General features: G+C 35.1%; 1 protein-coding gene across 1 annotated transcript in view; it reads right to left on the minus strand.

Annotated features, from left to right (window-relative positions):
- Positions 1 to 258: 258 nt before the first annotated feature.
- The window catches only part of LOC117340629 (hemicentin-1-like), a 23,030-nt gene continuing 2,486 nt past the window's right edge, over positions 259 to 20,802 (minus strand). Inside the window, exons 2-7 of the mRNA XM_033902392.1 lie at positions 18,935 to 19,139; positions 4,010 to 4,068; positions 3,040 to 3,294; positions 2,295 to 2,576; positions 532 to 858; positions 259 to 269 (exon numbers count right to left, since the gene is read on the minus strand). Coding sequence (XP_033758283.1) covers positions 259 to 269; positions 532 to 858; positions 2,295 to 2,576; positions 3,040 to 3,294; positions 4,010 to 4,068; positions 18,935 to 19,139 — 1,139 coding nt within the window. The remainder of the gene's footprint in view (positions 270 to 531; positions 859 to 2,294; positions 2,577 to 3,039; positions 3,295 to 4,009; positions 4,069 to 18,934; positions 19,140 to 20,802) is intronic.

Raw genomic sequence — 20,802 nt, forward strand, 5'->3', positions numbered from 1 at the left:
CATAAATGGCGGATGTGACGCCTAGTGGTAGCTAAATTCACAATTTTGATATACTTATTCGACCTTTTTTACAATTAATGACGTTCGCTGCCAGTTTTTTTGTTTGTAACGAAGATTGACGTACAACCCCTTGGAATAGACTAGGGTCATTTAATATCATGCACAATATTAGCTATCACCAAGGCTATGTCTGCTGAAGAACAATGTTTACATCTCTGTAAGTTTGAGCCGTTTTGGCCCAGCCCACGATGACTAATTCTAGTCGAATTCTGTGCAATGCAAATCTTTATAAAACATAAAAATGTTGTCGTAATACCGCGATTGTTTTCCAATAGAATCCTCGCTTCGTTTGGTTAATCTGTAATATAGTTAGCTTTTTCATGTCGTCTGTCGAAATGGTGAAGCAATCATGTCATGTTGTCTAGACTGTTGGAGGTGCAACATTTAGGAAACAGCGCGGTAAAAGGAGAGTTCGGCGCAACCTTTAAATATTCTACAATAAATCACAATAATAATAATTTATGCATTCACCTTTCGCTGCAGCAGTAACACTGAGCGTATCACTGTCCTGACTGTTCGTCGCCGTAACATTGTAGACACCAAACCAGGACGCTTGTATAGTCTTTCGTGTCCCGACTGATACGGCTGACAGATCTGTCACTGTGAACATATCTTGAATATCAAAATTGTCTCTGCCATTGGCAAGATTTGTAACACCCGTGCCTGGTGATGTTTCGAAAGACCAAGAAAAAGTTGGTTCCGGATTCGAGAGGAACATGACATTCATGACTAGAGTCTCGGCCGTAGCTAATCCAAAATCGTTATTAAGTTTAACTCTTGGGTCCTGACGTGGTTTACCTATAATAAATACAGAAAATGAAAAAAATACATAGATAATCTGATGAAAGTCTTATTCATGATATACTTTTCCTTTTGTTCATCCTGATTTCAGCAAACTGACAAACATTAATCATATAAATATGCAGTTTGTGCTACCTTTGTGACAAAAATATATTAATTCGTTTCCCTTTAATTTTATTTTTTTTATTTTTGTTTTCAATGTATAGTGCTAGGCCTACTACATGTACGTGTATGTGATTGCAGTGTTTTTGACTTCGTTCGCTTTTCTCATGTACTGTCATATTCGGTGCACGGAAATCTCACTTTTAAAATAATAATAAAATGTATGATTATAAATCATCGTTCATTGCGCGAAACTCTTCAAATAATCGCAAATTAGATGAAACTCTTCAACGACCCGAAGATTTGTTCGGGAAAAAAATGCATGCTGAGATGCACCTGGTGACAGTCGATTGTATAAACGCATGACCTTTCAACTTCCTACATAAATGAGGAATCTGGACAGGCTGAGAGACGGAGTTCCCGGCCTTCACGTTTACACAGTAGACATACTACTGATATCATCTTTGTCAAATTTCTCATTTTCTATGCAGGCGCCTGTGGTCTAGATCACAGTCACTGAATATGTGATTTTTGAAACTGAATTGACACCATTTCCTCTAAGTAAACATTAAGTGTAAAATACTTGGTAGTTCTGCAATAACTAAACCTTAGGCGTAGGGATATTTCTGTAAGGCCTTGAACTGCAGTGTGTGGTGAACCACTGTTTGGTTACCTGTCGTTTCGGACTGTCCGTCTTCCACTGGGTTTATTAGTCTCGATGTCAAGTAGACATTTGTAAGTAATATATACCTAGGAGGTTTAGAAGCTTTCTAAAGATCCTGATTTTATAATAGGTGGCGCTAGTTTCCACTTTCGCGAGACTATAAAACGCGGCGGTCGAAGCTAGTTACGGTTCACTTCCTTGTCAGACACAGACGCGTTAAGGCCGGACAAAAAGGTAATAATACAGATATAGACGTGCCTGAACAAGGCTTCCCTATACCAAAGTACTGTCTAGTATTTGATAACTTACGTGAGATTACGGAGGCAGATGTGCCTGAGTAAGGCTTCCCTTCTCCGTGGGGACTCTAGTAAGTCTATGGGATCGGTACATCACATACATGTATTTTTATTAATATCAGTAGCCTTTGATCTGGTCGTGGTTCATAAGAAAGTGTCTGAGAGCACAGAGCTATACATACATGCATAACGTTATGTATATACTAGGGAATGCTCAGTAAGAAGTGAGTACTCAGTGAGTACTCGGTGAGTGCTCGGTATTTTAGTGCTCGGTAAAAGTGAGCACTCGGTGAAGTGAGTGCTCACTCGGTCAATGAGTTAGTCATGTTAGTGATTGGTTGTGTAGTAATTTACTTTTTTCACAAACTTACACAGAACATTTATAAATATATCCCTGGTGACCGCTGTGATAGAGACACTGTTTCTGACAGAACAGGTGTAGAGTCCGGTGTCCAGACAGTTAGCGTTAGTCAGGGTGTAGGTACTCTCCAGGACATCTTGGGTGGTCAGTAGAACTGTGTTGTTGGCTTTATATAACCACTGTATTGTGGACGGAGGGAAACTCTCCACCGAACACACTAGCGACTTAAGTCCATTTTCAGCCACGTCAGAACCACCGTCAGTGTAACCAAGACTGAGAATTCGTGGTGGAACTGTAATACATACAGATGTTAGAATGAAATAATTTTAAAAATAAAAATGGATTATATGAAATCAATATCATCTCAAATTTTAAAAGCAAAAACTACTTTTCAATACAAAACATGATTTGCGAAAATGTACATACGGGTATGTGAGTTAAAAATTATACCAAAGAATACAAAACAAGTATTAAAGTAAATAAATACGTATGGGGCCGGTAAATCATATTTGACTTTTGATACTAAACAAGAACAACACAAAATACTTCAAGTCTCGTCGTTTCTAGTTTGAATCTCAAACGTTATAGAGTCTGTTAACACTGAACGAGTAGGCTGGTTTATATATAAAAGAATTGATACAATGTACGTATACAAAAAACAAAAGAATAGTTGACATACTTCTTGAGATTGTCACTCACATAAACATCAGAAATATTTTTGACGTAATAGAATTCAAAATATAGACAAATCTTACATCTGACAATAAGGTTCCAAGTCTTTGTTCCCTGACTGACAGTGTTTCTGGCTGTACACGTGTATTGTCCGGCGTTGGTCCTCGTGGCCACAGACAGACTCAGTGGGTTTGTGTAATCTGTACCTGATCTAGACCAAGTGTAGGTACACGCTGGTCTACAGTCGGCGGAACACCTGACATCGGAGATGGTCTGATTCTCAATAATATCTACACTGTCTTGTGGTGGGTCAAATACAACACTGTCTCCCGGTCCATCTGAGGATTTTTAACGATTTGGCTGAGTATATAATATTTGGACACCTATACTACTACTACATGTAATATTGCAAATGACAAATGACAAGTATGATAATATTGTTTTTGACGTTTTTTTATTATTAAGAGTTATGATATTTATTGAACGATTCATAAGAAATTCAATTAGTTTCCGCGTTCAGAAAAGCATGCTGTTGATATCGAAAGTGTATTGTCATCTTCGAAGAAATAAAAGGATTTTACTTTAATATGGTTCGTTATCTAACGTTTTAAAAATGTTTTGAAAAGAAAAAGATATCATCTTGTCAGATTCAAAAACTTGGGAACAAACTTAAGAAACCACAACACGTACGGGGTTATCACGGTGAATGCGTAAGTGGTGTGTGATGTGCCTATACTGGGATTCGGTTATTTTTTAACAAAAAAGCAACTTATCACATGGCTTCTATAATAATGTACGCCTGTTCTTTATAGATAATGAGCAAGCATTTTCTTCAATTCAGATAAAAAATAAAACAAGTTGCCCGGTCAGGAAAAGTATTCATAATGAGTATAACAATTGTATCCATCCATACATATTTCACTAGTTATGCTCTTAATTAATAAATGATTTGAAGGTCTTTTAAGTGAACGGTAGTTTACTATGATATACAATGGCTCAAACAATATATATGTTTAGGTTCTATTATTAGTAAAACAAGCATAATATACCTACACTGTACAGTAACACTGACTGTTAAAGTCGACTCCCCGACAACATTCCTAGCAGTACACCTGTACGTCCCGTGTTCTGATCTGTCCAGTTGTCCCAGTGACAACACAGGTGAGACAGTAAAGTTGGTGTTGTCCGGTCGTGTCCAGACAAAGGTACAGCCAGGTCTACAGTCCGCTGTACAGGTGATGTCCGGTAACGTGTCCCCCTCTGTCCTGGTGTAGGTAGTGTCCGACGGGGACAGAGTTATGGAGGTACCGGGGCCGTCTGTAAACATTAATGTTTTAATTGTCTCCGATATATAGATGTGTATGTACCTATGTACATATATTGGGAGATAATTTGTAATAATTTGTAGCTTATCCATTGTTTAAAACATTACGATCAATAACGAATACATTTTCCTTGCTACGTATGCTGGTTGTTATGCAATTTACTGAAATCTGTGAAATAATGCTTTAGCGAAACGCCTGAATCTCCTAATTTTGAGCGGTCATTTAGAACGGCGTAGTAAGACAGTTTCTTTAGATCAGTCATCACTAAATTTTAATGACTTTTCCTGTATAGTTTCCGTTTTGTATGTGCTTGATTCTCCGCAGACGTGTTATGCATATGGACAGATGCGGATTCGATGCGGTTAAGATCTCCATTTAAGTTTCTCCGTGTCTAGAGATATGTAACAGATTGTGTTGACATCAGCCTGGTTGAGTGGGTTGCGGTGTTTTATAACTTGAACATAAAATTCAGACACGCAGCACTTTTTATTTGTTTCCCCCGTTTTATATCAAGTTGTATGTTCGATGTATATACAGTTTGACAATATATCGTTGGCCAAATTTTAGAGTTATTATATTTTAGTTTCAGAAGCAAAGAGATTTAGGGGCAGGCAAAACAAAAGCCTTTGACAGATCCATGAGTACACAGCCTACATACACTGTACTTGTTTTGTTTAGGTACCATTTTCTAATCCACAGTTCTGTCTGATACTCGTCTCTTGCTCTGAATACAGTGAGTTACGGCTGATGGATACCAATAAAGACGTCAATGAAATATGTAGCACGAAATATCAATAAAATGAATTCGTTACTTGAAGTATATCAACCCGATATTCATTGTTAATTCACTTTATAATCAAAAGTCTAATAGAACAAAACCAAACGGTTTGCGCCGCCGATCATAATATGATTTAGATCTGGAGTCCCGCAATGAAAAACACATTTATGTGCATGATAGTAAGTTGTATGTACACAATAATGAAGTTGTACTTACACAATACTAAGTTGTACGTATAAGACGCTTTTTGGACGTACACGATACTTGAGTTGTAGGTTAAATACAACTAAGTTGTCCGGACATGATAATTAAACAGTACGTACAAAATACTATGTTGTACGAACAAAATATTAAGTTATGCCTACAAGATACTAAGTTGTACGAACACGATAATTAAGTTGTACGTGCAAGGTAAAAGTTGTACGAACAAGGTAAAAGTTGTACGTACAAGGTAAAAGTTGTACGTACGAGATAGTAAGTTGTACACTATTACACACAGCCTATACCACTGTGGAAATGCGGCCAGTTACCCGGACATGATTGTCTATAAGATGAAACGAATACTTAAATACAATGCATTGATATACACCTTGTTACATATATCTAGCATAGTACAAATATGACAGGAAATTTTCAGGTCAGACGCCTATCGCGAAACTGATGTATTTTCTGTTAATGTATTAAATGTATACACCCCTATACGTATGGGTGTCTAGGTAGCGGTGGGTTTTAAGGGGTTAGATATACATACGGAGTGTAGCGAGGCGATATTTTTCGTTGGTTGCAATCGATTGAAAATATTAACAATCAAGATTAAATTTAAATGTTTAATGACTAGTATGACAAAGCTCCTACCTTGGATGTTTCAGTATTTTGTCCTTATAAGCATCAACTTGTAAAAAAAACAGTAACAAATACAGTTACAATGTTTATCCAAGATAAAATTGCCGACAGGTAGCCTAGCGGTGGCTTCGCACGTGTTTTACTAGGTAAGAGAAAAACACGATGCATATCGCAGCAAACTCGTATGTGTTATACCACACAGGTAAGCAACGTTAGGCCAGAAAAAAATGATAAAAAAGAACAAAAAGTTAAGAGCCCTCAACATATAACGTGATTAAAAATGTGCTCCTAAATATTCTTTTCATTTAATTTTTCTTATATCATATAAATCCTAAGTAAAATGACAAATCAAGCAAATGGAAAGTCCTATGATAGTGATGGGTTAATACCTGTGCTTATACTGCGCTTTAATGACAACGCGTCGCCATGATAGGAAAGACACAGTCTATCTTCACCTCTCTATTACGACCTCAGGCACTTGCGTTGTAAATCAGGTGATATATCGAATTAAAGGTTCTCATATGTGACTAAAGGAAAATAAATTGCTAAATGGCATTACAAATATTTAACCATACACATTATTTTTGTAGCATTTGTTTTTTTTTTTTTTTTTGTTTTTTTTCGTTGTTAGAAAACTTCCTTTATGGGGTCGGTTCTGAGTATGCGTCTCGATGTAGAACACAAACTAAAATGTCAGCACTTCCTTAAAGCTGACAGTGCAAGTTAAAAAGCATCCAATTGAGATTTAAAAAACAATACATGTACATATTTCCAAAAATCGTTTCCGATACATTCCCCAGTTATGGTAATGTCGTATCTAAGGAGGGGCAGACATTTTACTTTTTTGTTATACGTGGATACGAACCGCTATAAAAGCCCGTGCGTTCATTGAGACAAATATCAGTCTATCGATACATGCGCAAAACGACACATCTCTCGATTATATTGTATACGTTCTCAATACACACGCCAGAGGGTTTGTTTTTAGATTGTACGCAATTGCAGAACTTGGTGTGGAATTTGAAGAGGTAATTTTACATTTAAGCATTAAACTGTCTTTTTATGGATTATATGGTCTATATAGATGCCAGAGCTTTGCAGACAATCTTCATAATGCGCGCTAGCGCATTATGAAATGATTGTCTGCAAAGCTCTGGCATCTATATAGACCATATAATCCATAAAAAGACAGTTTAATGGTTATATTTACGTTTTCTATATTAGTTTCTTTTCGATTTCAACTTTAATTTTCATTATAATTTAAAATCTTACTTTTACCGACGTTTCCATTGTCAGAGGTCAACAAATTGAACAGCCTATTGTGATTCACGTGCTGATTGGCAAAAAAAAAAAAAAAAAAATAGTGCATGGAAATAATTAAAAAAAAACGGAAAACATCATCAGAAATTTTAATAACAATATCATTAATATTGGTAGTCAGTATTTCAGAATATACGGATGAATTATTCAGTTTGTTAACGATTTCGGATTTTTAAAAAAAATATTTACCATCCGGAACAATTATGCGGATGGAAATTTCACCCGTCACCACGCGCACGAAACGGCTGACAGCATTGTCAGGAGTTGAATGTGCAGTGGGAGAAAGTGGAATTCGCCAAAAAAACAGATGTAAACACGTTCTTTGATTGCATGGAAACCTGATTACAGTTTATAGTAGCTACAACAGCACCGGTGTCATGGATACGACCAATGAGAGAAGTGACAGTGGCCGAGGGAGTTAGACGAGCTTCAGCGACAACGTTGCTTGTGACGGGTACCATGGCTGTTTCAAGTTTAGGATGCGTTAGACACGATAATGCACCACTTGATGCTTTCTTTTGTGAAGAAGAAACTGTTCTATTGTACGACCGGAGAGAAGCCTCGTTCTTATGATTTGACATAAACATGATGTGTCGGGGTTTCAATTTTTTTGTCATTCAAACACTGGATGGCGGTGGCGCGCAAACAATGTGGTGTGTAATGATTTTCCACTCTGGCCCCGGAACAAATATCTGTCAACATATGTGTTTATTAAATCTTGTTTTATTTCCATTTTCGTGATTGTTAACCATTCTTACCTTTATTTTCGTTTTACATTTTAAGATTTGTTTTCTGGTCTCGTACTCTATCCGATAGCATGATGAGCAATGATAAGATGTCATTTGTTTACATTGGTTGCAAGTAGTTCCGGGGGATCCCGTCCGTACATCCGATCGCGTATGAATAACACCTGAATGCACGATTTGGGTGTCAGTTATGCATAGAATGGTGTCACGCTTTGGGTGTCAGTTATACTCTCATAGACTGCAAATTTGTTTACTTTGTTTATATCATGGCTTTGCCATCCAAATGTAAATATATACATATATATTTCATTTTACAATAAAGGAAAGAAAAGAAAATATTGACAATACAAAATATTTGGGCCTCAACGAAACATGCACCTAATAAAATTATAAACAGTAAATATGAGTAAATTTCTACCCAAGTCTTTCCAGTGGGATATGCTGCAAGAATAACTTTACAACTGTTACAGTATTATATCAATAGTTTCCATCGAAATATTTTCCGTGTCTTCGTATCATTTGTGCACGTGTCATAACGCAATTAAAGCGTGATAAAACCACACAACTGCACCACAACAGCCCTAGTATAGTGTATACAATAGGAATACATCCGAGGAGTTCCTAATGCTAGTGTAGACGCGAGTAAAAATCGGAACCACTCGAACTGTTTACTTGTTATCAAAAAGGCTGCATCCATGAAAAACACGTGAGAAAATGGATAGAGCATTTGAGATTAATTCGTTATGCATTTTCCAGCATTTATTTGGAGACTTTATTTTGAAGAAGATTTTAAAGATAATTGAGAGACACTGACCATCTTTCTGCTCAGGTTACAGGTAAGTGCTTCTTCTGTTTGGTGTCGTTCGCGAATACAGTTTTAGGTCACATGGTGTACAGATATAGTGTAGGTGATACAGGTGTGTCACCGTAATGAAAATGTTTTTATGTCAAAGCGTGTATCACTATGTAAGGATGTAAACCTGAGTGTGAACGAATTTTATTTTTTTTTCTATGTTGTTTGAGATTGATGTGTATTTTGTGTTATTTCTATTGCTCTTCAAATTTGGAGGAAATAAATAAATAATAATGGTGTACAAATATAGTGTAGGTGATACAGGTGTGTCACCGTTAGAATGAATGCGAGTGTGATGCCACACCTTCTTTTTATAGCAGCGGCGGCTTGGTTGTATTCACGCAGATCAAAAAAGAAAAATATCTGCCCGTCCTTAGATACGACGCTACCATAATTGGGGAATATCTCGGAAACGATTTTTTGGAAATCTGTACATGTATTATTTTTTAAATCTCAATTTGATGCTTTTTAACATGCACTGTCAGCTTTAAGCCCCAGTCAAACTGTGTCGGTTTAAAGTCACGGTGAACTACGTTGATGCAGACTGGAAAAAGTGTGTGTGGGTGTTAGTCCGTAGCTAGTGTAATCGAACCGGGGTTGATCCGTGCTGGACCGTAACTCACTACGGTAGTTTATTTCTTCATTACACCTGTGTGTTAAACCGTAGTCGAATCGTAGCATTTTCGCACTGCACCGACACCGGGAGCCTGAAGTTGGTTACGAGTTCCGAGTTCTGTTTAAGTAAAACGGAACTCGCAACCAGTTCCGAGTTCCGTTTAAGGTAACGTAGGTATGTTGAAGATTTGCGGGTTTTGGTCCCAATTCCGAGTTCCGTTTAAGGTAAACATAATTACTATGTAGACTATTTACGGGTTGTGGTCCCAGTTCCGAGTTCCGTTTAAGGTAACCGGAACTAGGAACCAGTTCCGAGTTCTGTTTAAGAAAAACGGAACTACTATGTATAAACTTTACGGGACTTTGTCCCAGTTCTGAGTTCCGTTTATGAAAAGTGGAACAACTAGTATTAGCTTAACAGGTTTAAGTCCTAGTTCCGTTTAAGATAAACGGAACTAGGAACCAGTTTAGGAAAATATTGTATGTACGTCACCTAAATATGAACCACTAGTCTGGATTAGAATAGATTTCGTTTAGGAAAATATTGTTTGTAGTTCCAAGTTCCGTTTTACTTAAACAGTGCATTAAAGTCGTATTGGAACCGTTGATAACCGTGACATACCGCACCAGTACCTTGGAACTACTGTTTTCGGGCCAAAATTGAGTACAGAAGTGTAGAACTGTGGACATCGGTGATACACCTAGTCCATTATCGGCAAAGTGTGACTGGGGATTTAGATACGATGACTAAGACATACTGTGATCATAGAGATATTTCTTGTGAATGATATTTTTTTTTATATTGAAACCTTGTAAATATTTCTGAAAATCTCAATTGGGAGCTTTTTAACTTGTAATGTTAGCTGTAAATTTAGTCTCCCATTGTTCAAAGTAAAACTACAAGGAGAGTAACAAAAACAAATATCAAAATAACGAACACCATTTTAAGCATGTTCTTTATTGTATTTTGACTTGTAAATGTTCTCTAATAATTCTTTGTTTTGTCCGTTTTAATACAATTTATGTTTCATCATTGCGCTTGTATATTTAACTATTTTTCATTTTACTCAAAACAAAAGGTACGTGATTAGTTCTTTATAAACGCTGTCCGTGTTGATATCAACGCTGTTTATTGTCAAATTTCAGAACATGACGAAGTTTACAAAATTAAGGACTAACTTCTACATTTCAACACATATAATACATTGTACTCACCTGCCACATTGAGTGTAAAGTCATCACTGTCCAGTGTCTGGTCACCGTTAGGCAGGTTAAGGTTGGTACGTCTACAGTACCACACAGATCCATGGTCTCCCGTCTGTGGCTGTATGATCCACCGGAACACTGTACCAAGGTCTCCAGACGTTATACAGGAACACACATCCGGTGTACAGAGGACGAGTGGACTGGCTTTGTTGTTGTAACATTTGTCACCACCTACTTGTACACCACCTACATACATGACGTCAGGACGGCGGTAAAACTGGACGACATTGGCCTTCTCTGGTACATCACACGTCAGTGTAAACTCGGTCCCAGGGACGGCGTACTCAGACGACCCGGCCAGGGTTACAGCATCTTAAGCACACAGTTGCATGTCAAAAAGACTATAATGATAATATATCATTGTCTGTCCATATTGATAATATATCATTGTCTGTCCGTAGTGACACTTTATCATTGTCTGTCCATAGTGACACTTTATCATTGTCTGTTCATAGTGATAATGTATCATTGTCTGTCCATAGTAATAATGTATCATTGTCTGTCCATAGTGATAATGTATCAATGTCTGTCCATAGTGATACTTTATCATTGTCTGTCCATAGTGATAATGTATCAATATCTGTCCATAGTGATACTATATCAATGTCTGTCCATAGTGATACTATATCATTGTCTGTCCATAGTGATACTATATCATTGTCTGTCCATAGTGATAATGTATCACTGTCTGTCCATAGTGATAATGTATCATTTTCTGTCCATAGTGATAATGTATCATTGTCTGTCCATAGTGACAATGTCTCTTTTTCTGTCCTTAGTAATCATGTTTCTTGGTATGTACATTGTGACAATTATAATTGTCTGTCAGTTGTGTTAATGTTTTATTGTCTGATAATTTTGATACGAAACATTCCAAGTTCCTTGGATCAATCGGGACATTTTAAAGTATTTGGAAAGTATCAAAGTTATCCATGCTTGATCATCTTGGGATGTAGTAAGAATAGTATTAATGGAATTAACAAATGGAATAAGAGACTATATAATAAAAATCATCACTGAACCCTAAGTATCAGATTATATTTTACTAAGATCATCTAGTTGACAAAACTTGCCGTTTAAATACTGAGAAGTAAGCTCTTTTAATTATTATCATTGTCGTCGGAATACTACCCTTGATGCCAATGATCACTATAATAATGTTGAACATATGTGTTTCGTATTTCATGTTAACACAATATATGGCATGATTAGAACTTGTTTATCTGCCAGAGGTACTATGTATGTTTGTCATTTCAATAATGCTCAAATATGCAATTATATTTGAATTCTTTCTGGAGACATTGATGAACCGATCTCTCTTACCGATCCTACCTGCTCGAGAAATATACATCCATAGTAGGCTGGACTAGATCGGTGTGTATATTAAACTTCACGCTTTGCTAAAAACATCACAAGCAAAAGAAAACAGAAGATAAAGCAATAAGACATTATTGATAAAATCATTATTAGCGGCCATTACACTACATTACTCGTATCAAGCACTATTAGTGACCCGGCGAGAACTTCCTCAGATATCTTAATGAATAGTGCGATGTAGTAGATACACATAACCTTCTGAGCGTTTACCAAACGTTATTATTGTGTCCACTGTGCATATTCATAGTACAGCTCACACGACAAGCCATTTTGGTCTATTTTTAGATTGTTAAGATAAAACGGATCCGATAAAAATGTTAAAGTTATGTATAGCTATCATGCATATTCATTATACAGCACACACGACAAGTCATTCTGGCCTATTTTTAGAACTGTCAAGATAAAACTGCTTAGATGATAGGGTAAAGGTATGTAAAACATGACAGTACATAATACATACCTAAGAAATGTACATTATATAAGACACCTGGACCAAACAATATAAAACACATATCTTACCTGCTGGAGAAATAAACATCCATAGTAGGCTGGCCATGTAGACGATCGGTATACCTAGACTAAACATACTTCCTGGTAAGTGTAGTCACACACATATACCCAGCTATAAATAGAGCTTTTGATTGTTTACTGTGCACACGGGTGTATATAAGAGTAAACAAATACATCTATGTAGCTATCTTCTTTTTGCTCGGGTGTTTTCGTATATACCAACTATTATATCATTTCTTGTATAATGATTGATTTATTTTTGCTTTGATATCCAATGATTTTAAATCATTCACCACTGCCGAAATCAATACATTATAGGTTAAGAAAAGTGTCAAAATCTTATTTTGGTGATATCCCACATTTAGAGCTATGTGACTCACATTTGGTTCTAACCGAAGCCGATGTGAAGATGAAAACGTTATTACAGTGACAGAGCCGAGTAATTTATTACAAATACTTAAAACTACAAATTAACTCTTCTAAACGCTCTTAACTTACTCCTTCTAAATTACCTGGTATATATCGCAAACATTGGGTTATATAAATTACTGATATGTCATATGTATCGTATATATCTACACATATCACACTCGGACTACTTACTAGAAGTTCTAACGATTGGTGAAGGAACATTTGCAAAGCATTGATAATGCTATTGGAAATTAGAACAGGCTTCATTTTTTCGAAGCATTCCGCATTGAAATGAAACAATCAATAGTCAGTTTAGCTATTTTTCTCTGGAACATCTGGATTGTATTGTAAGAAAATGATACATCGTTTTATAAATGTGTCTTAAGTGACTGGTTCATTATTTTATGAGACATTTATCAATTTTTCTTGAGGATATTTTTCAGAGGAGGAGGATAGACGAGGGAGTTATAATTGAAAAGTCCGTATCTCATAGTAGGACAGATCAGTTATGTGATAAACGAACTATTCAATATGCATATACTGTGTTTTTCCTGTATCGATTTCTGTTTAATAGGATTTAAATTTGGGAACATTTTAGTATTTACATTTTGATGGCAAATCTATGATAAAATCTAACTTTAGATCTGCAATCTATGCGATATTACCAACACCCGAACCGTTTCATCATTACAGTTGTATGACCATGAAATATCTTGTCAAGTCGGTATCGAAGGGACTAGCCAAAATCGTATGCATTTAAGCACACAAGAAATATTTTTTTACCTTTAAGTAATACAACATACAGACAAATCAAGCGAATGCGAAGCCATACGGCAGTGAAGTGCCATTATGGTCCGATTCCGTAACCCACGTTAGAAGCTTATTTGTTTTTGCAATTAAAAATGTACTGTCATGTTTCTTTGCATTATCAAACAGTTCATGCTACACTTCCAATTCAAAAATGGAAGTGGTTGCATCAAAATGGCAACTAGAGACACAAAGCATGGCGTAAGAATTGCTACGTTAGTACCAAAACCTGTAGGACTGTGTTTATCTGTAAATAAAAAAACACATGTTACTCATTAATTATTACCATTGTAACACTTCTGAGATTGCATGGATTGCTTGCTTAGAAATCCACTCTATGGCGTTCGTAATGGAATTATTCAAGACATTACTCATTGTATATACTGATTGATGATTGATACCACAACTTACTAAGACACAGAATGGTGTTGTTATATTTGTCTTGCAATGAAATGAACTGAAGAAGTCAAAATATTATTATACAACAGATTGAACATTTGTTCATCTCAATCATCAATTCAAAGTTGTTTTTTCTTGGGTTTATAAACCCTTTAACAATTAAATAAATTAAATGCTTAGTTTTGTAAAAAAAATATCAATAAGATTTATCAATACATTTATGAATTTGTTCTCTAAAACAATGTACTTTATAGATCATCATCCTACCAAACATATGATAATAGACTAGATTTTGTTGATAATAAATCAGGATAAAAAACTCCCATGTTTATAATATGATTCATTATATCTATGCACCTTCTTGTTTACTAATCTGCACGCGAATACAGGCTTTTCCTGTTGTTGAACCCAAATGTTTGACCTGTCGATAGAGCAAGGATTTATTACCATGACTTAAATTTAGTTGAAAGATATTTTAATATAATAATTGAACTTTCTTGATATGGTAGACAATTTAACAACCAGAGCTTTCCAGTGAAATGTCAAAATGCAAGCATGAATATATCTGAAAATAGTACATACTTATGAATGGTTAAGTAATCAAGGTACTTTATAAAGTGATTTTTTTATTTACTTTTTTTTAATTTTTGTTCTGTATTGTTCAGTTTGTATCGATAAAGTTATCATGAATATAATTATTGTTTTATGCATGCAGTTTGTTGATTAAAGGTATTATAATAATTTGGGATTATTTTTGTATAAGGTGGCCTTAAATAGTTTGGTCCTTTTTTATGGATAACTTGCCAACTCAAATACCCGTCCCCTCAACTTGCGCTTTTACAATTACTGGGTCGTTGTAGTGGAGACATTTCTTCGGTTTTTGGTGAATTTGTTTTACTTTTTTTGAGAGCTTGATCTTCTGCTGAATAAAGTTCACAATTTAATTTTGAGGACATTAGAGCTGTGTTAAAATCTACACAGTTATTACTTTTTGATTACAATGTCTTAGGTTATATGGATATGTTCGTTCGCAAACCCAATGTATGTAATTATTTACACGTGTGTTGCATTGTATCTAGATGATAATAACTATACAGAATGTAATTATTGATATTTACACATGGTTCATAATAACGAGGCTTGCGCAAGAATGCCAAAGACGGATGTAATCAGAACATTTCGCCTATAAATCACCGGCGTCCTTTTGAAATGCAATAAAGTACATATATTCAAGAAAATAGCAATAACGGACTATAACATTAATGAAAATAATCAACCATATCAAAACAAAAATATCTTTTTTTAAATGGCCTTATTTCAAGCAAACGCGCAATAATTTGTTTTGTAAAGACACTATTAGAACACCGACACTCGCCTCGTCTATCACACACCTATCATACAATCAGGTTAGGAACTTTATCGGCCTAGTGACACAAATAAATTAGAGAAAATTGTGATTGTGGACAAACTGTTCAAGATATGTCTGTGAGAGTGGTCTCAAATGACAGACAAGTATTCTTTCATTAACTTGGTTTAAGATTCAGTGCTGATCATGCTGGAAAGTTATCTCTTGATAATAAATATAATGTTATTTTACAACATTAACTGATTCAGTCGAATATCACTTTTATCATAAAGGGTTTGGCGCATTTAGGGTACGGATAATGGTTGGTATGTATGTCTCTCATGATTATCAACCGTCAAAATATTCTGTATTATTAAATTTATAAGATTTGTAGGTGCCCGTTAACAAAAATGCTCTAAGACAAACCAACATCTTTTGTCAATTCTTACCTGGAAGCAACACAAAGATGACAACCAGAACAAGTATATTGGTGTCCTGTCCCATGTTGATAGTTTTCTTATATATTATTTCAGTCCGTCATATGCTGCAGTCAACGTCCGGGACAGTTATGGTAAACTAGCGAAATCGTTAATGGTTAAAGTTTAAAACTTTGTCACCTAGTCTGTTTGTTTGACGGTTGATATTAGCTACACACTATTTATATTACCATTGGAGAGATTTAGAATTTAGTTTATGACGTACTTAATCATTTGAGGTTTTCAAATATCATAAATCTCGAGGTAGTTTACAAATGTAAAATGTTCAAGTATTTTATTTCATTAAAATATAAGCCGATTCCAAATTGAAAATGCACAGATCGAATCTCTTTTTCTTTTGATGGTACATTGCATTAACAATTATTAAAAGGAGTTTATTTAGACGTTTTATAGATATATGTTTACTTACGATAGTATTAAAGTTATCGTATAAAGTGACAGACTATGATGCACATTCAAACTTTTCATATATCGTGATTTCTGTGTCGCTCAAGTGCGAATGGAGTCTGTGGAATCGGTATAATATCCAAACGTCTGATTATGCAATGGTGGCAATTCTGCACAGGCTTACGTCGAGAACAGATATCTATCGGTAACATTATGTTTGACCAAACGTGTTTCCGATGGTACTGATATAAATGTAAGCATGTAATGCCATGTTACAAATACAGTATAGAGTTACATGTGATGTGTTAATATAAGAAAGAAAAAAAATATTGCTGCATATCTTACATTATATATATGATATATTAAACCGAGAGGAAATCGTAAAACGGCCTTAGTTTCCTTCGCCTGGCGACGTACAAAACACCACGTGTCTCATAAATTACCTAATGTTGAATGCTTTATTGTTGCGGGTAAGACTAGATGTCTTCATTATAGTAATGTTTGGAGAAGGCGATATGAATTGTATGTGAGAATGTTATATATAGTTATCAGTAATGCGGTGACTTATATGATGTTCCTTGTATGAAAATGCATTCAATATACTCAGGTTTACTGTGCTGTAACGTTTGAAAAATACATAACTCGCTTTAAAAGATATGAACAATGACCATTACATGTGCATTGATATACATACTTTTGTTCCGGGTTAGGGTTTGTTTGTAGTAATGTTCAAGTTACGTGTCACCTCATCTTAACATGTATCTTTTATTCGTTGTCTAGAGGCATAAAGAAGTATTTGTTTCCATCGGCTACTAAAATGAAAAGCTTATAAAATAATGATCACGGTACTTAGTATATGTCGATACATATATGTTTGATATATTTCCTAAGAGGAAACATTGAATAGGAGGGGGACGGGGTATTTATGGTTTTTGTTTTTTGAGAGATAATGTCATGACTTCTGCAATACATTTTCGATATTCATGGAAGACACTTTCATGTGATACAATATGCACTTCATCCAAGTATTACTGTTTTTTTGTTTTTTGTTTTGTTTTTTATTTACTTTTTTCTTCTTATAATTTTGTGTAACTGATATATATAAGACGAACACATCCATAGGCATGGCTTTTCTGAAATAATAGGTAATGAAGAAGAATGTGTGAAAACTTGCTTCCTGTTGTTTTACTTCTTTAATATCAGCCTTTTACTTCAGGTATGCTAGGAAATTGTTCATCAGTAGATATTAGATTTCTAAGAAGATAATGATAAATTTGCAACACACACATGCCAAAATACAATTCTCCCACAAATAGATTTGTTAACTACGAGTAAGTATTGTGCCTTAATTAGATTACGTATGTTTATTTTAATATATTTAAAGACGACTATAATATTGAAGACTAAGACGATATCATAATAAATATCATATAGAAAATGTCCATTAGAGTCAGGATAATTATAAGAGAAACAGCATAATGAGACGATAGCGATATGATTTCCAAACAAAAATGATGTTTTTTTTATATTTAAATTTGCTAAAAACAAGTTCTATTTAAAGTGACCTGGAAAAGAGGCTGCTATAAATCACGAACCGTACTCACCTTAACACAAACTATGAACGGTTTCCTCTTCACTGTTGCTACTGGATACACTGCCCTGTCTATGGTATAACTTCAGGCACTGATTCGTGGAATATTATATCATAGCTTTTGACATGAGTAAGACAGGACCGCAAATGTATCAGTAGATTAAAGTGCAAACATTCAGGTCTGTCAATATATTTAGAGTAGTGTTGATAACAGGGTTAGTGACTTTTTTCAATATCAATTAAAAATGTACGAAAAACAATAATATGTCGTCACTAACATTTCATTTCGAAAATCATTATAATATTTACTTGAACCATAAAACAGAATTGATACACATATTTATTTGTAGGGTCAATTTGGGTAGCCATTTGCACATCTATCTATTCCTGAATTGAAATATGAAATTAATTAATTGATTGATTGATTGATTGATTGATTGATTGATTGATTGACTCACTTACCATGAAACATGTTTTGTCGTCGTGACATGGCGCCGAACGTAAATATACGCGAAAACGCGTGTTTTTTTAATTACTCGCTTTCGGAGCAAACTACATATAAAATGGAATCAAATGGAAATCATATCAAGATGTTCATAATGCTAGGATACTAGCCATATATTAATGGATCTTTACTCTCATCAGTGTTGTACAGATTGAATAATTGATCAATAGGAATTCACCTTCATTTGATAGAGTTTAATTCACTTTATACTCCCTGTTATTCATACTGTTCTAATCATCAGTACATCAGAATGAAATTTAAGTGGACAAGTATTTTCTTTTTATTATTCAAGCATATACATGATACAATGAACAATTTTAGTGAACATGGTATATGATACTTACGTAATATACCAATATGGACGATTGTCCTTGATTCTCCAACAATATTCCTAGCAGTACACCTGTACGTCCCGTGTTCTGATCTGTCCAGTTGTCCCAGTGACAACACAGGTGAGACAGTAAAGTTGGTGTTGTCCGCTTGTGTCCAGACAAAGGTACAGCCAGGTATACAGTCCGCTGTACATGTGATGTCCGGTAACGTGTCACCCTCTGTCCTGGTGTAGGTAGTGTCAGACGGGGACAGAGTTATGAAGGTGCCGGGACCATCTTAAAATTTGGATACGCATATCAATTAAATGTATGGGCGATTAATTGAAAAAAAAACCCACATAATATTTGCTAGGATTACACACAGGGGTCAGAATTATGGACCGTCTACAAATATCTCCATGATGATGTTTTATTGTGTCGATCTTATTCCAAAGATATAGGATGTAGGTTTACATTGATGCGTTCATATATTTTGTATAGTTATAATTTTCTCATCAATTTTTTTTTTGCAATTATCATAGTAAATGACGAAGTTTCCGGTAAAAGGGTCGCAAGCAACCTGAGAGGTTTGAAAACAGTTTGTTGCATACTACATAAAACTGACACCAAGTATACCAACATTTTACCATAATCCGACGTCTATCTGCTAATTTAAGCATAGGGCTGACGGATATTGCAATTTCTGTATATTTCTAAAATTCGAGACCAGAGTCGAAGGCGAGAGAAGTAAGTTTGGTTAAGGAAAAAAACAGAAACTTCCTATATACTCCTGGACTTTAAGCGTGCCATTTTACTAAAACTGATGCATAAAAAGATATTCTAATTCAAATCAATGTATTTCGGATCACAATGGAACCGGTTGCAACCAGAGTAAATTATAATCAACATTGTATGAAGAAAGTTATTTTGTAGCATACACCCATCTTATGAACTTAAGTGTAAACTAAACCCTTGATACTTTAGTTCATTATGAAATTAACTGTCAGTCTCCTATATATTCTCTCTCCTTCGCCCTTAGATAATGTTGAAGAAAAGCAACATATGCCTTCATAGTCTTGTGTACTCTTATATATTTATGACCACATTCATTTAATTTAGAAAACCGCGACAGTGCTAGAGGATAGAAAGAGCGTCCGGAAATCAGTTTCTTCCACCTCCTGCCGAATTTGTTCGGCGTAAACACTCGATTGCATATATATTTTAGTTCAACACGGATGTTTCATTTCTCAGATTAACAATCGGGGTCAAAACAGCTACTGTAAGTCGAGGGGTATAAGCGAGTTATTCACTTACTTAGATATAGAGAAGATAAAGTGAAGGTGTATAAAACAGAGATAAATACGCTAAAAAGGACACGTCAACAACATTAGGCTAAACATACCTATATTTTGAGGAAGGAAACATTACATTATTTGATAACTGATAAACACCTACGTATTGTGTATAATCTACAACAGACCATGACTATTGATAGACACATTGTTATTGGTCATAATCTACACTTTTGTTCATCACACCTTATGAAATAAGTGGACAGAATAATCCAGCAGGCCATATGCAAAGACTCCTATTGTCGCAGATGACTTCTTCATGTGTGGCTTACTTACACTATACAGTACCAACTGCAGTGTATCTGTACGATTTCTTTTGACATATACATGTATCTGTTGTTGATATTTTGCAAATCTTTTGTCATTCTTAAGACAATTTATGATTATAACTATGTATGTGTCGTTATTTCTTGCCTTTTTTTGTAATGTGGGGAATGTGAAATAAGAATTTTGATAATCAATAAGTCACTGATATTAACTTTTTTGTTATATATAGTTTGTTTGATGACTGAGTAATTTTACATATTTCACATAAACACGTGTATACGTACAGTTAACAATGACGTTCATATTGACGCTGATGTCACTCCCGTACCCATTACTGGTAA

The sequence above is a fragment of the Pecten maximus genome, chromosome 13 (assembly GCF_902652985.1).
Source record: "Pecten maximus chromosome 13, xPecMax1.1, whole genome shotgun sequence".
NCBI lineage: Eukaryota > Metazoa > Mollusca > Bivalvia > Pectinida > Pectinidae > Pecten > Pecten maximus.